This window comes from Nematolebias whitei, chromosome 18, assembly GCF_014905685.2.
Source record: "Nematolebias whitei isolate Nwh7 chromosome 18, NemWhi1, whole genome shotgun sequence".
NCBI classification, from domain to species: Eukaryota; Metazoa; Chordata; class Actinopteri; order Cyprinodontiformes; family Rivulidae; genus Nematolebias; species Nematolebias whitei.
Genome location: NC_056515.1, coordinates 27,160,915 through 27,177,135, shown reverse-complemented (window position 1 = coordinate 27,177,135; position 16,221 = coordinate 27,160,915). Strand labels below are relative to the sequence as shown.

Below are 16,221 nucleotides of genomic sequence, written 5' to 3'. Positions count from 1 at the left end.
TTTTTTTTTTTGCTTTCCCCATGGCTCAAAATCCATCAACATCAGTGCAACACTGAATGAAACCTGTTAGGAGCCTTAAAACTCTGACTTTTTATACACAACCGCTAATTACAAGCAAACAGACCAAAGGTGAGGATGGTTACCTTTAGTAGCCATTTACACTTTTGTGTGTAAACCTGTGTGTATGTTATCATGCCAAAACTTCCAGGGTATGTACATTTTTGATCAGGGTCATTTGGGTATTTTGTATTATAATGTAAAAAAAGGCAAACACAACTGTTCGATAATAAATGTCTTCACTCAACCATTAACCATGAGTGAAAGAAAAGTTTGTGCTATTCATATTCTCTGAAAAATGGCCAGCAAATCAAATTCTGCAAGGGTATGTAAACTTTTGAGCACAACTGTAGCTCAAGCACTGACCCAAACTGAGAACTATACAAACAGAGAACGGCATGTTAATACTTAAAATAATGAAACTGAGGGTAACTTACTGAATCCCACCATCTTATCAGGCACTTTGAAGTCGTCTGTTGCAAAAGCCCTGTTGAAAATGCACACACAAACGGCTCCAACAGTTAAGAGCTGCCAAACATTTCATATTCTGATCTATACATGAATAATTTTTTATATTAAAACGGTAAAAAACTTTTGAATTAAAATGTCAGATTAATTTTCTTTAATATTATGTATATGATTAAGTAAATTAAGGGTTGTAACCGTGTAAGACTAACAACAACAAAAGATGTAAGCAGTTCTATAGTACATATTACAATATGTACTAATAAAATGAGTACAAGAGTAATTAGTTGATTAACAGGGCCTAAAATATTTGTGGAGTAAATCTTACATTGTTCTAATCTGTGTGAATGCAAAATAAATATTAGCGGACCTTCAACCCCAAATTAGACACAGGTAAATTATAAATTAAAACACTAAATGCATTACTGTAAGAATTGTTTTCTGCTCACCTTTGATGTACCATTGCACCAAGATGGTTCCCTACTGAGAGAGGAAAAAAAAAAAAAAAATTAAAATGTGATAAGTATCCTAATATCTGCACCAAAAAAACCCAAACAAACATTTTAAATTACTGCTAAAAATGATAAAAGACAGTCAAAGCTGGAAGAAATGGGGGAGTAGATGGGCATGAAGCTGCCAATCCTGAATGTCTGTGTCTGACCCACAGCGGGGGGTTCTCACCAGCATGGAAATCAGACCTGCAAGTGCATGAATGAGCGTTTCAATCAGAGACGCTCAGAAAGGGAGGCAGCAGTCGGGTCAGTGACTGCTGCTCCTGAATTGAATTTTGACAGGTGGAATCAAGCGAGGGTCATGCAGGGTCACCGGAGGATGTGCAGCCATGGACGCCAAGACTTGAATTGATATCTTACAGGTTCAATCAATTTTATGGGTGTTTGCACCGAGTTCACTTCTTCTAGAAAAGAGCTGAGGTTAAAGACAGAGAGTGGAACAGCTATGAATACCAAAAAGGGAGGTGTACAGACTTCTGATCAAGTGTGAACGCCTTGAGAGTATTTTTGTTATAATTCCTGAGAACCAATTGCAATGCAAAAAAACTATTGCACAACAACCTTGACTGAGAAAAACTGGGGACAAATTCTTGTCAACAACAGCGCATCACAGAACCCTAAACTTGAATTGTATACAATTTTCTTATCAATGCATTCAAGGCTGAACTATCCTACAAACAACTGACAAGATAAGAGGAAGATGGGGTAAATGACTAGTGCTTCCTTCTTTGTGAATTTAAAATGGAACAAATCTTTGTTGCAAGTCCAAGGAACAAAGAAACTGGTTGATCCACTATGAGACGGTGCCATTTATGACTTGAGTTTGTTCCAGCGCCTCAGACTGAAGTCTGAGAGGAAATGTTTCAACAAAAACTAATCCATCCAGAGAACCTGACTTAACCTTGTTAGATAGTAACTTAACTGTGGCATTGGTATTTTAGCCAATCACTAATTTACAGGAAACTCGAGATGTGTTTTGCAATGCTGTGATCCCAGGAAAAGCTTCCTTACTCCTAGAGTTGCCACGAAAAGTAGATTTTCATTCCTCGACTGCCACGAGGCTTAGTTCACAGCCGAGGTTTGAACTACCATCTAAATACGCCCCCAGTAGTTAAGAGCCATGGCCAGCAGGTGCCTCAGCTAGTGATAAGGTAATGCCGATTCTGTTTTATGAAGGCCTGCTCAGAGCACAGCCGAAGCACGGAACTGGTTAAAGAATGTGTGTGAATAATTCTGGTTAATGCCTAAACAATTAGAGTGGACGAGAGGTACAGTGAGTGTGAAGGTGCAGCGTAGGCAAGGGAGGAGAAAAAAAAGGTTCAGACGGCAGCCTTTGAGAATTTGCTATATTTCCGGCTTCGTTTCTGATCGACACAGATCATAGTATAAAATAACAGCATAGACAGGTTTTAAGGTCAGTGAGAAAGTCACGTTAAGTAAAATCAGGACTTTATCCAAACTGAACTGTCATAGAAATTTCTTTGGAAGTTATTAAAACTTTGTTCTTTCAGATACATCATCCACTACTGACTTTAATAAAGTATTGACATTATTATTTTTATTTTCATAAAAGAATAAAATGAAAACAAGGGTTAAAAAGCAGATGTCTTATTTGTGCTTCCCTTTAAGTGACACCGATTCAGAGATATTTATATAACTTTATAATGTTTTATAATGAACACAACACAAAACAAAAAAGAATGAATATGGTTGACTCACCTCCATTGTCTAAAGAACGTTTCTGGCCCCCAAAGCCATACAGGGAGGGGTCTATGACTGGACATGAACTATTCATGTTGGGCATCGGGTCTCCTCCCATCTTGGCAGCCATCTGGAGACAACACAGCAGGACAGATGGAAACAGCTGGTTCAGTGATAATATTCTTTGAATGCATGCTTTTTTTTCCTGAGAAACCATTAGACAGCCTTTCATGATAAGAATGGCACTATCCTTTTTCTTACTTGCGTAATGGCGTCAAGTTTTCTGTAAAGTCTGGCCTCGACAAAGCCACCTGCTGTGCACAGAGATATCTTTAAAACATAACTGTGCAGAGTTCAAGCAGCTCAGAATGAACTGTTGTAGGAATTGAAACTTCTCTGCTTGGCGTGTAACGCCTTCACTGACATTTTACTCAGACCACAGGACGTGGTAGCACCATTTTAGTCTAAAGAAAAGCTGCAATGAATTTACATAACCACAAAAATGTAAACATATTTTTAAAATTCAAGAAAACACTCAGTGCCATCAGTAATAGAACTTGTAAACGAGGCAAAAAGACCAAGAAATCACATGTTTACCATTAATATAAACATTGCTTTGGTGATTTGGGTAATGTTCTTATTTTTTAATAATCTAAAGAAATCAAATAATAGCTTCAATATATTCAATAGTTCACACATTTTAATCCATGTGAGACTTGGGCTGGCAAAACATCAGAATGAGCCCAGGCTGCAGTGCAAAACAGAAGCAAATTTGCAGCGATTTATATTTTTGACATTAAACTCCTCATTGTGACTTATTTGGTCAGCACGGATCACATGTGCCAATTAATTATTATTATTATTTTTTATTTAAAAGCAGCAAAAGCTAAGAAAAAGTCTAAACTGAACTGAAACGGTAAGCCTAAACAGTATTTTAAATACAAGCTCAGAGCTATAAAAAGCAACACATCTACAACAAAACTTCGTGTTGACTCAAATGCACAATTACCTTATACTAGTCCAAGGTCCCTTGTGCATATTATCTAGCTCTTTCAAAATGTGTTTACAAAATGCCCACCATTTCCGTTCAAAAATCCTTTACTAAAAACAAACAAAACTTCCAATTTATCATAGTTCAAACCATGTCACGGTAACAGTTTATCCACAATTTAAAGCAAACAAGCTTAATAATGAACTCCTAATGGAAACACTACCACAAAATTAAAGTTTTTTTATGTTTATAAAAAACATCTAAAGAACTATAATTTTGACTTTGCTTGAAACTAGTAATGTTCTGTTTTGAGGCGGAACCTTGTAACACCCATCTGAGTCAAAAAACCTTCACACTTCTAATTACTATGTAATCAGCACCCACATATATATATTTTAACTTAAAAAAAAACTATGCACACTTTTCAATTAACTTTGAACATAGAAGCTAAAAACTACACATCTCCATATTCAATCCTAATTCCAAGCAAGAAAACGGGCAGTTAAAAGTTTAACAAAAGCTTTATTTATGGTGATCAAAGTCAGAGCTTTAATTATAGAGAACCACAGCTCTGCAGACTTTTGAGCAAATAAAACATCTCTGTTCATGTTTTCGTGCAGTGTGGTCTACCTGACACATACAACTACTCTAAAACTGTAGTTATTTGTATTAAAGTGTAGCAGAAAATGTATCTACTTTTAAAAGAAACCACTTGCCAATCTTAAGTAGATTCTCACATTCAGCAAGGACGGACATTTAAATGTTCTGTGTGAGAGCATTTTCTATTCTGCCTTAATCTGTCACCTCTCCTTTCACACAAAAGTATAGCATTTCAGAAAATTACACTAAATTGACGTGCTTGTGTGGATTTTCGTTTGCTTTTTTTTTTTTTACAATATAAAAAGTACGCTCTTGGAAATTAGAGTCTGAGTCTGCCCATCACCTTCAGGGATGATTATCTACTTTAGAAACCCACTGGTGAAAGCAAAGCTGTGATGGAAATAAGGAAGCATAAAAGGAAGCGGGTGTGAGGTTGTTGTAACTAAGTTGTCTCTGCAGACACAAACATCAAGCAAAAGTTAAAGCCCAGTACATTAATACTTGTGTAATATTTATTAGTTTCTTATCAAAAACATGGCATTTTGAACATCCTATTTCAAAGGTGGCAGCACATCAGGTTTTAATTCAGGATGCACGATATTGAATTTTTGGCCGTTATCCGACATGCCAATGTGTGAAAACCTATTTGGTCGATAACCGATACAGATATTTTATAGACTTCCTTTGTCAGAACATAGCCTTCTTATTCATGTTCATTTGCTACAAAAATTGTGCAACAGCTGTAAGAGCTGGTGACATATATTCAGTAACAGCCATATGCATAGCACTTTGACTTATATTAAATGAAAAGTGTTAAATATTATTTATTAGCATTAGTCCCCTGCGATGCTGTCTCACTTGTGGAGGCTTGTTCCAGGTTCCAAGCTGCAGTTTTGGATCCTCTGCACTCCTGTACATGAAGGACAGACTTTTAAGTTCAAAGTTTTTGTCTATTCATTGTGCCGTAAGACTAATCATGCTAATGGGGCTAACACGACATCCAAATGTTGGTGGTAAAACGTACCCAAGTGCTATCGGCTATTAGCTTCTCAATGACATCGGAAATGACGGCTTGTAACTCGGGTAGGGTTACGTCAGAAAAATATCTCCGACTGGGGACGATGTAACGAGGCTCAATATAGTCCAAAAAGTCTTTTTTTTCAGAATCCGATATCCTCAACAACAACCACCCCCCCCCCCCCAAAAAAAACCTTTCACACCGCTGACATTTTGACTTCTTCCATGATCAGATCAGGTAGGAACACGTGACGTCATCATGTTGTGCTGGAGCTGCAGGCATACTTGTCACTGTGTTGTCATATAAAAACAGCGCCTTTTATATCGGAGTTATTTTGATGGAATGGCCGATGTCTGATATTTAACTTTAACGCCAATATCTGCCGATACCGATACCATGCTGATAATATCGTGCATCCTACAGAACATAATATTTCAATCAGGGTTTTGTTCAAAAAGACTATTGCAGCGATATCTTTTGAACAAGTGTGACCAATCAGCGGTCACGTCATGTTTTAGCCAGTAAGTTTTAACTAGGGCCCTAATTCCCTTAATTTTGGAAATTAAGTGACGGTGTCGCTTATAAAACAAAATCGGAATCAGCAGGTCACTTTTTAGAAATCGGTAATCGGACAGAAAACTGCAATCGGTGCACCCCTAGTTTTAACTCAGCCAGAAACTTTGATATCTCAACTTTGAAATTAAAAAAAGTTTTTTTTGTGTGTTAATAATACGGATGAGAAAAACAGATTTTTACAAAATACTGACATACAGTGTGTCTGTCATATGGAACATAGCGGCAACAATTTAAAACTTTTTTAAGTTGTATTTTCAGATTTGCTTCATTTCCAGGGCTGTGCTCCATAAATCCAGCCCCTTTAAAACACATCTCATTTCAGAGAGCAGGAAAATGATGGTTAATGTGCAGATACACACACAGTCGTATTTAATTGCTTCACTGCATAATAATGAGCTGGATCATTTTCGTATGATGACAAATGATTGTATGGAATCAGTAGCTTTAAAAAACCTTCTCAAGACTTGCTACAATGGTGGACTTGCGACTAAGTTCTGAAGGATTTTGTAGTAGTGATACACCAATTCCACATTTTTTAAATTTTCGATCCGATCCCTAAATCTGGATATCGTCCGATACCGATCCAGTTCCGATATCATCATCATTATTATTGATTTAGTGATGCTGTAATAATCTCCTCTCAAGTACAATTTGTACAAATATACGCATGCATGTCCAAAAAGGCAACTTGAGGTAAGTTTTATTATTAATGTTGGATAAGTTTTAAAGTTAGAATTAAATTCTGCAAAAACAAAACAGTTTTTTTTTATTCCTAGCTTTACAGTGGACATTAAAGTGATTAATTTAAGTGATTGTTTGTTATTTTATATTTTTTTAAATAAGGGGCAGATAAGATTTTTTCTGCACTCTTTTCATTCAATGTTTTCTTTTTAATGAATTTATTTGTTTCTTTTAAATGAATGAATAAATGAATTAAATAAAATATTAAATGGCTTTAAACACAAGTTCATGGAATAAACCAACAGGCATGTTCCTGTTTTTAGTATTTTACATCACTTTACAATTTTCTTGTAATTTTCAAATCATATGTTTTTTTACTGTTGTACTGATAAATATCTCCTTGAGGTATATCTTGGCTGCAAGTATCACGCTGTGAAATCCTTCGTTTTCTACAACTGATAGCGGTTGGTCATTAATTATGATGAAGTTTAGCAACTTCTCGGTAAACATTTGAGCTCCGGATCTTCAGCGATGTCTTCTTGTTCAATCAGAAGCAAGCAGCCCGATTTCTGTCAGCCGCGCTCAGTCTGCCCCTCTTCAGAGACGGGCAGATTGGACGAGGCTGGCCGGGGTCGAGTTGCCTGTTGCAGTTTGAGCAAGAGTAGCGCCCAGCTGAAGCCACGGAGCTCGAATGTCCAACGTAAAACTAACTTTACCGCAGTTTAATGTGGTGCTGTTGCTCTGCAGACATTGCACATTGCTGTCTTGCTTTGTGGTGTTTCTAGTGTAAAATACTTCCACACAGCGGACATGTTTCGATGAAAAGTTAGTTAGCGGTTAGCCACGGTGCTGCTCACTCAGTCCTCATGTTGTAGCTGATTAGATTATTTATATCTGGTTTTAGACTATCAGCACAATTTAAAAACTGATGTGTAGTTTAAAGTCTGTACTTTGACAAAATAGTCTCCGAGAGGCCGCGTTTCCCGCTAGAGTGACTGAAATCGGTCATGTGACTATTACATGACGGTGCGTCAATTGACTCTAAAGGGAAAAATTGTCCGTCAAAGTAGGTGGTGCAAAACACTTGAGTAGGTGGTGAAATTGCCGTCCACCGTCTCTTATTGAGAAGACAAAAAAACACCAAGATCTATGACTATCCACACTAAAAATGAAGGGAATAGAAAGATTCAGTCACTGATATAGTACAATAAAATAACTTTGTTGTTATTGTGAAAGAGCTGGTGGTTAAATTTAATGCCAATTTTTAGAGTGGTGGTGGGGTGTCAAGGTAGTCCCATGAAGGTACATAAACTACCTTCTCAGTAACAGGCAGTGGAAGGAGATTTTGCCGCCTACTCAAGTGTTTGGCACCGCCTACTCTGACAATACATTCTCCCCATTGGAAACAAAATCGACACGCCGGCAAAAAGACGCAGAAGGTGAATGCAGTTCAGTGCGATTAAGACACAGCGAGAGCGAGAATTAGTCATGAGGTTTGAAAGATTTGTGATATTTAGTGTGTTTGGCTTTATAGTTACGGTGAAGTTTGGTGTGTTTAGTTTAGTCAATTTTCGTGTGTACGAGTCAAAACAAAGACGATTTTTGAATGTGAGGAGGAGTTGCAGACCTAGAGGAGGGGGGAAACCACCGAATCAGAACCTCTTAGGCCCCATTTACACGGACACGATGGGGGGAAACATAGGTTTTTTTGTATGTTAATTAGAGGAAAAGATTTGCGTTGACACGGTCACATTTTGGGTTTACATGCATCCAGAGGATTCCCCCCCCCCCCCCCGCCCTCCCGAAGCCGCTGTAGTTACCATGCCGGGTCATTAGATGGCGCTGTGAATGCGCATGCGTGCTGCCTCGGCACGTTGTTTTCCTCTGGGCTAATCAGCTAACAACAACGTAACGACAAGTTAAAGGTGGATTTTGGATGAGAGTCGACAGATTTGACGCCAAGCGGGACCACTTCGTCTAACAGCTCCACACTGGTCACCAAGTGGACCAGAACTGAGTCGACTATGTCGGACTTTAGTCCGTGATCATCAGTAGCCGTTAACTATTATTAATGGTTGGCGGACGCACGCGGCTGAGTAAAGGGGGCAGAAGATTGGAGCTGAGGAGCCCTCAAAGCACATTAAATGCTTCCCCTGCTTCTGCCTGCATTGGACCCTGTTCTGACATGTCTGCTATTTTGTGATCTCACCTGTTTGGGTAGTTGGCCGCACACGTCCGCTGAGTGCTGTGGCTGAATGAACGTCCATTTGGGCTGATGGATCGCTGGCAGTAGTCCATCTGAAGCTTACTCAAAATTTTTAAATCTTTCAACCGGCCGATCAGCGCGCGGTCAAATGGCAGCGTGCGACTGGTGATTGTATGGCAAGCCATGTTGGCATATATTTGGATTGTCGGCCGTGCGCATCCCTGATGCAATAAAAAGCTAGACACCGACCTGGCCCAACATTACCAGTATTATGGCCGGGCCTGGTCCGAATCCGGGTCGGGCTCCGGGTTAGAAATGACAGCTCTACGAGACAGCTATAAAAGACTGACTAGTTTTTTGAGGAAAAATATTTACAAGTATTTTTAAACAGTTTAATAAGGTAGTTGATTTCCCACTGAGGAACATGAATAGTCATAAAGTTAAAGGGTTAAAACTAGGAATGGACAATAATTCAACATCAATAAATATCACGATATACTTTTATTCAATAACGGTGATATGAGTTTTAAGCATATTTCCGATATACAATACACGCTATGATTACGCGTTTCACTGACTGACATTCACGACAAAGCCAATTCGAGCTAAACAGAAAAAGCCGCAACACATTGGCTACGCGAGTGATGACGTACACCACAGACATGGAGCTTGAGCCCAGAAGCAGTAGGCTAGGCTAGGCTAAACTCCAACAAGGTAAGTTTTAGATACAAAATGAGTGCCCATGACCGTAATGCAAATGTGAATGAACAAGCTTTTACAAGCGAAGAGACAACAGACAACATAGTTGATAGGAGAGGAAAGACTAATTTGGAAGTGTGGACGTGGTTCGGCTATCTAAGATCTGATAAACTTCAGGTTTCAGTGTGCTGCAAAATGTGCCAAAGTCTCGTGCCAACTAGCAGTGGGAACACATCGAACCTGTTCCACCATCTGAAGAGTTTCCACTCGATAGAATAAGCTGAGAGTCGGAAGACGAAGCACCATAAAAGTTTAAGCCAACGTGTCCCTGAAGCATCACTCCCAGCCCCAGCTGTGTCAAAAGAGAATCCATGCAGCAAACACAGATCACTGTATTTATGCTTTATGACGAGAACTCCACACACTATAAAGATGTAACTAAGGTTGTTACAAATTTCTTGACTAAAGACGTGATGCCATTTACTACGGTGGAAAACAAGGGTTTCAGAAAAATGATGTCAGTCATTGACCACAGATACCAGCTCCCTGGCCGGGAATATTTTTCATGCACAGCCATACCTGCACTTTATGGTAAGTCTATGTTGTTTAAAGTTAAAGCTATTAATATTGACAAAGTTGAGAGTTTTATGTTTATTTGACAGCGATTTCAATTTTCTTTGAAGGCTAAATACAAATAAAAAGGTGAACATTAACTTATTTGTACAGTTTGTATTTTTAAAATGTTGTACTGGAGGAGTTTCATAGACTTGGCAAAATAATTTTTAGTTTTACAAGCATCTGTTGTGGGCATTCTTGGCAGTTTTTCTGAGGCTTTTATATTGTTTATATCTATATCGGAATTATATTGTATTGACTGAAATTAAGAAATACACTGTGATACAAGTTTTGGCCATATCGTCCAGCCCTAGTTAAAACCATCATATCGAAATGTTCACATTATGATGCTTTTAATGTCGATCAGATTTCATGATCTTGTCTGTAGTTATAGAAAACAAAGTAAGTTTTTGAGCTGAATGCATTCAGCTGGGACTGCTGCAAGATAAATATATTCATTGTGAAATATTTCTTTATTAGATTCTTGAAAAAGTATGTTACCTCGCTCTACAAAATTGATTGACAGCTGCTGCCGCTGACTTCATAACTTTTTCCATGCCTGTGATGCTAATAAGAGATTTTCATTCATCAGTGTTTAGTCTGTGTTCAACATTTTCACTGCACAGAACAGCTACACGTTTATGTTGGGAAATAACTCCAGCCTCCTACTCAAAAAGTTACTGAGAAGGCTGCATAGAGCATAATTTAATTGTTTTTTTTAAAGTGTAGATGCTGTTGTCTGATAAAAAAAAAGTCAATTTGTCACTCTGTTAGTGTGAAAGTGATGTACAGAGAAAAAAAAAGGTTCGAAAACATTTGAAGCCTGTAGATGTTGTTGCTAACATGCAATAAAGTGAGATGGGTTTGAGAAACCTGCAATGACTGCCTATTTAGGGAGAAAGTTTGCACATGTTAAAACATTCGACGACAAGTTTGCACATATGACTCACAAGGAAATTGTGAACCCCCACAAGCAGTTCAAAACATTTCAGAAGGTCTCTTGTGAAATAAATAAATAAACAAATACATATATGTTATTTGCTTAATGGATTTTAATTATGCATTTATACGCGTGCACCAACAAAAACTTTAATTTAGTGGTTTTGCAAAATAGTAATGCAAAATTTCAGATACACAAATCAGAGGTAATAACCTCTCGGGTGCATTTTATCAATGTGGTGGTGCACGACTAAAGTCCAGTTTATATACTATTAACGGTTGTGACTGCATTTCTAATCAACTACAATTTAATCAACTTAATAGGAATTATCTCTACAAAAGGTCACAGTGTGGCATAACGCATTACCTACAATAATGGAGGGTTTAAAAAGCAGTCTGAAAGCTTTGATCCTTCTGGCATTTTAAAAGTTGTAATGGAAAAGTCCATCGTATCAGGAGGGGGTATTTCAACAGATGACGTTACATTGCATGGCCTCGGTGCTGCCAGAACATGCTATCAGCTAGCTAACTCACTAGTTTGTAGCATGAAAAGTAACACACGATACATCTGTATTACACAAGCTTAATAGGTGAAAGGAGTCAAGTGTACACGTCAGTACTGCCTCGTTAGGCTGTAAAGAAGCCTGAATAACTGGGGCAACAACTGGTTACAATAATACTAACTCAGAACCTGAAACTAACATATGTTCAGGCTTCAAGTCTCGACTAAAATGTTGTTTTATGACGCTGTCAGTCAGGCTGCAACTTGAATCCTCGTTAGCAAGCTAAGCTAACTACAACTTCTGTGAGTTGACAACAGGTTGCAACGTTTCGACTCAACTTTTTCCAAAGTGGCACAAACTTCGACACCACAGCAGGCCTTCGCTTCGTTCGCCACATGTAACTTTGTGTGTTCGTTCGGACCGCTCTGAGGCCCAGTTAGCGCGTCTTCCGTCCTCCGTAAACTTTAATCTGTCCGCTCAGGCTATGTGTGTCGTCTCGGCTGCTTAGTGTTAGCCTGTTAGCTTACACGGTACATGAGGAGTGTTTATACTCCGGGGTGTACCGACCCAAATCCTGGCCCTGGTTCGCACGCTTAACGACGACGCTTCGTGGTCCGGTTAGCATGGCGCTCGTGTTTCCCGGAAGACGTTTTACCTGTCGGACCCGGCGTATCGTGTCTGCGAAGTCATCTTTCGTTCCTGGCTGAGCCACCGAGGCCTGTCCCTGAATCAGCTCCGCCATCATCATCATCATCCGCCTCGGCAGCTGAGAGCCACACTTAAAAAAAAAAAAAAAAAAAAAGATCAGCACACGTGCCAGGCTAAAACTCCGCGAGCCTAATGGTCTCGCGAGTTGAACCTAGAGCGGAAGTTCGGTCACATGCTAACAAATCACATGTTTATTAATTGTAGGTTTTACTCGACGAGAGGCAGAGGTCAGGTAATTAAAAAGACTGTTTCTAATTAAACAGCATGGTGAAAAGGTTTTACTCCACCCCTAATTATGTGAAAACTCCTACTTGTTTTATTGCAACATCTAGTCTGGACCAGGACAAGAGACTGATGATCTCAATGGATTTCTTCCTGGTAAAATAAAGTAATAAAAAAAATGTTCAGCTCATTCAGGAGATGTGCGTTGTGACTTTTGACATTTGTGACTTTTATACTTTTCAAAATATTTAACTTTATTAACAAATATTTTTCTCATAGAAATCCATTGATTGAGATCTATTCAATTCCTTCAAAACATTGTTCTTGGAAATCTGCTTGAGCTAATTTGCTCCTTTTTTAAATTTAGCATCCATCCTGCTACTTTCAGCTTTAAGCTAGGCTTTTGATTCTTGTAAGTTTTTAGCTAAACTTTTGGCACTTTTAGCATTCAATTGTTTGTCATTGATAAAACAACATAATGTTGGAGCATTCACAGCATTTACATATATGGACAAGCCTTTTGATAATTTTAGTCAGAGTTTTAATACTTTCAGCTTTTAGCTAGCCATTTGATACTTTTTTATTTTAGCTAACCTTTTGGTACTTTATGCTTCTTGTTCGTCTTTTGATACTTTTAGCTTCTAGTTAACCTTTTGATACTTTTAATTTTTAACAGGCTTTTTGCAACATTTAATTTTAGCTACACCTCCAGATGCAAGAAGATGGCCACCTGCATCATGAAGGACCCCACTCACCCAGCATACACTCTTTTTGCCCTGCTCCTCTCAGACAGGAGGTTGAGGAGCATTAAGTGTAGAACCACTAGACTGAGGAACAGCTTAGCTGTTAGACTCATGAATCCCTAACCAGACAGATCACTGTAATGCCACTTTAATTGTACATTTGACACTTTATCTGTGCTTCTGATTATCCATGCTGCTGATTTCTTTCCCATAAGCTGCTATGTTCATACCCATCTGCTCACAACAGACTCATGTTCAGGCTGTTGTTGAATACACTTTAATATATTTTATCATTGTTTAGCGTATATCTTAGTTCCTTATATACTGTTTCTTCTTTTTTATAATATACTTTATATTATTGCTGTTTTTGGGTGTAACTGGGACCTTGAGTACACAATTCCGTTCCACCTCATGTACCACATGTGATGCGAATGACAATAAAGTCACTTTGAACCTTGGTTCTTTTAGCATTTAGCAAGTGCACGTCTCCTGTTAGCGTTAACTAATTTTATACTTATTTTGCTAATTTCAACAGCCATTCAGCACTCGGTATTAACACTGCATTTTCACAGAAAATGAAACTAATTTTCTTATACATTGCTTCCATGTAGTCAGATTTTATTATCTTTTAAATGTTTTTGATCAATAGGGCTGCAGGCCTTTGGATAGTTTACAAACTTTGTTGTTTGGACATTGGTTGCTTTTTCACATATTTTTTGTCCATCCCTTGTATTCATCATTATGTGCTTTTAAATGAAGAAAGTAGACACGATGAGGACAAACAAAGATGTGTCAGGCTTTTAAAAGCAATCTACAGCAGGTGAACACATCCAGAACAGAAGAAACGAATCAAAATCAAAAATCCAGATTTAAATACAATGCAGCTATTTAATTCTAATTATAGTACAAAACATTTGCTTACAGTACATTAAGAAACAACAGTTAAACAGTAAAGCAAAGCTAGCAGATTTAGTCAGATCTTCATTTCATTGCAGTCCTCCATCCTGAGCAGCACGTTGGTGACAGTGGAAAGGAACAACCTCCTTTTGAGGTGGGTGAATGTGAAAGCACTGATTATTCTTTGTGCAGATAACCTATGTGCTGTATGAATGGGTAAATGAGGGCACAGATTGTAGTGTAAAGCACTTAGAGTATCTTGATAAGATAGAAAGGTGCTATATAAGTACAGTCTATTTTACAGAAAGAAACCTCCAGCAGGAACATGCTCAGGATGAGCGATCATTTTTACACAAAAACAGAATTATTGGTCCATATGTCATTTCTATGGAGAAAAAAAACAGCACAGTATTTTCACATAAATTTAGAATATATACAGTATGTGTGCGTCTTCTTAATAATAGTTAACTTGGTCACACAATTAACAAATCTGTTTTTTTTTGTTTTTTTTTCATTTGCACCTGGAGCATGGTTAAGTTGGCTATAGTATTCCCAGAATAAAGTTCCAACATTGTATCAGTGGTTCTCCTTCTTGCAGCACATGTGGAAACATCTATTGTTTCACATCTGGAAAAGGCCAACAACCAGACAGTAGAAAGTAAAATTGCTTCAAAATTCCAAACTTTTTATGCAAAACAGTCATATCCCAGAAACTGTATCCGAACCATGGTGAGGAAAGTCAACCAATGAGGGCCAACTGTGTGGTCTGAAAAAAAAAAAAGACACAAATCACCTATTTAAATATTTGCTTTTTAATCAATGTGCAATTGTGTCCACTATTTAAAGCACTGACCTGTGAGCTCTTTAACGCTTATATATAAAATTCTCACACGGCTTCTGGTTCACCAAACTCAAATTTGAGAAAACTAGATTGACATTATGTGTCTTCCAGACATTAGTGTGTGTGTGTATCACTTTATTTTCCACTTCAGCCCCTGGGCATGTTATCACTTCCAAAGAAGAAGTGGAGAAATTATGTGGCAGCTGAGAGCTTTTCCCAGACTTGCACCCCTGAATGAAGACCTCCAATTTCACATGACTGAAGTCTGATCTGGCCTGCTAACATATTGCAGCCATGTGCTGTGCTCTCAAAGCCCAGAGGAAGCTGACATGATTTTAGTTGTCTGATATCAAAGAGGGAATCAGACAGTGGCTGTCATGTGCAGCTATAGGATGCATACAACTGACACAATCAGACACTTGCAAACAATTATAATAAATTAAGCCGTCATCAACATAGTCTAAAATGTGAGGGGAAGTGTGGGTCTCTGGAGAACTGCCTATCAAGCAGTTGGAAGTGTTGACCTGAAGGATGTTTGTGTGCAATGCTGTGGTTATCGTAACACACTGATCAAGTGTCTCAAACACATCTTCCTCCTTGTTTTTGTGTAGAAGAAAATAAATGCCTTTTCTTGTGATTCCATGTATTAAACTTCAATAAACTCATCCATCCATCCATTATAGCAGATAAATCCAATTTTCTGTGAAAATGCAGCATGAGTGCTGAGTTACTTGTGAAATCTGCTAAAGAATATTAAAAAGGAATTGTTAAAGCTAAAATATGCAAAACACTAGAGAAAAGTAAACATTTGCAAGAATAACAAAACACACTAAAAGCTATAACTAGTAAATCCCTTGTTAAAGTAGCAAAACACTAACTAAAACCTAAAATTGCAAAACATTTGCTAAAGTAGCAAAAAACTAGCTAAAATCTGAAATTTTGAGAGATTTGCAGAGAGTGGTGAAGGCTGCACAGAAATCTGTTGGAATCAGTCTCCCCACCATCACAGACATCTACACCTCCAGATGCAGGAAGAGGGCCACCTGCATCATGAAGGACCCCACCCACCCAGCACACACACTTTTTGCCCCACTCCCCTCAGGAAGGAGGTTAAGGAGCATTAAGTGTAGAACCACTAGACTGAGGAACAGCTTCTACCCTGAGGCTGTTAGACTCATGAATCTCTAACTAGAATAATCACTGTGAAAAACCATATCATGTTGCTGCTGATCTGTTTCATGTTGCTG

At 38.3% G+C, this 16,221-nt stretch overlaps 1 protein-coding gene across 1 annotated transcript in view; it reads right to left on the bottom strand.

The window, feature by feature from the left end:
- fubp3 (far upstream element (FUSE) binding protein 3) overlaps window positions 1-12,341 on the bottom strand; it is a 28,075-nt gene extending 15,734 nt beyond the window's left edge. The window contains exons 1-4 of the mRNA XM_037692218.1: window positions 12,219-12,341; window positions 2,754-2,865; window positions 972-1,005; window positions 495-544 (exon numbers count right to left, since the gene is read on the bottom strand). Of these exons, the coding sequence (XP_037548146.1) occupies window positions 495-544; window positions 972-1,005; window positions 2,754-2,865; window positions 12,219-12,317 (295 nt within the window). The 5' untranslated portion in view covers window positions 12,318-12,341. The remainder of the gene's footprint in view (window positions 1-494; window positions 545-971; window positions 1,006-2,753; window positions 2,866-12,218) is intronic.
- Window positions 12,342-16,221: the final 3,880 nt, after the last annotated feature.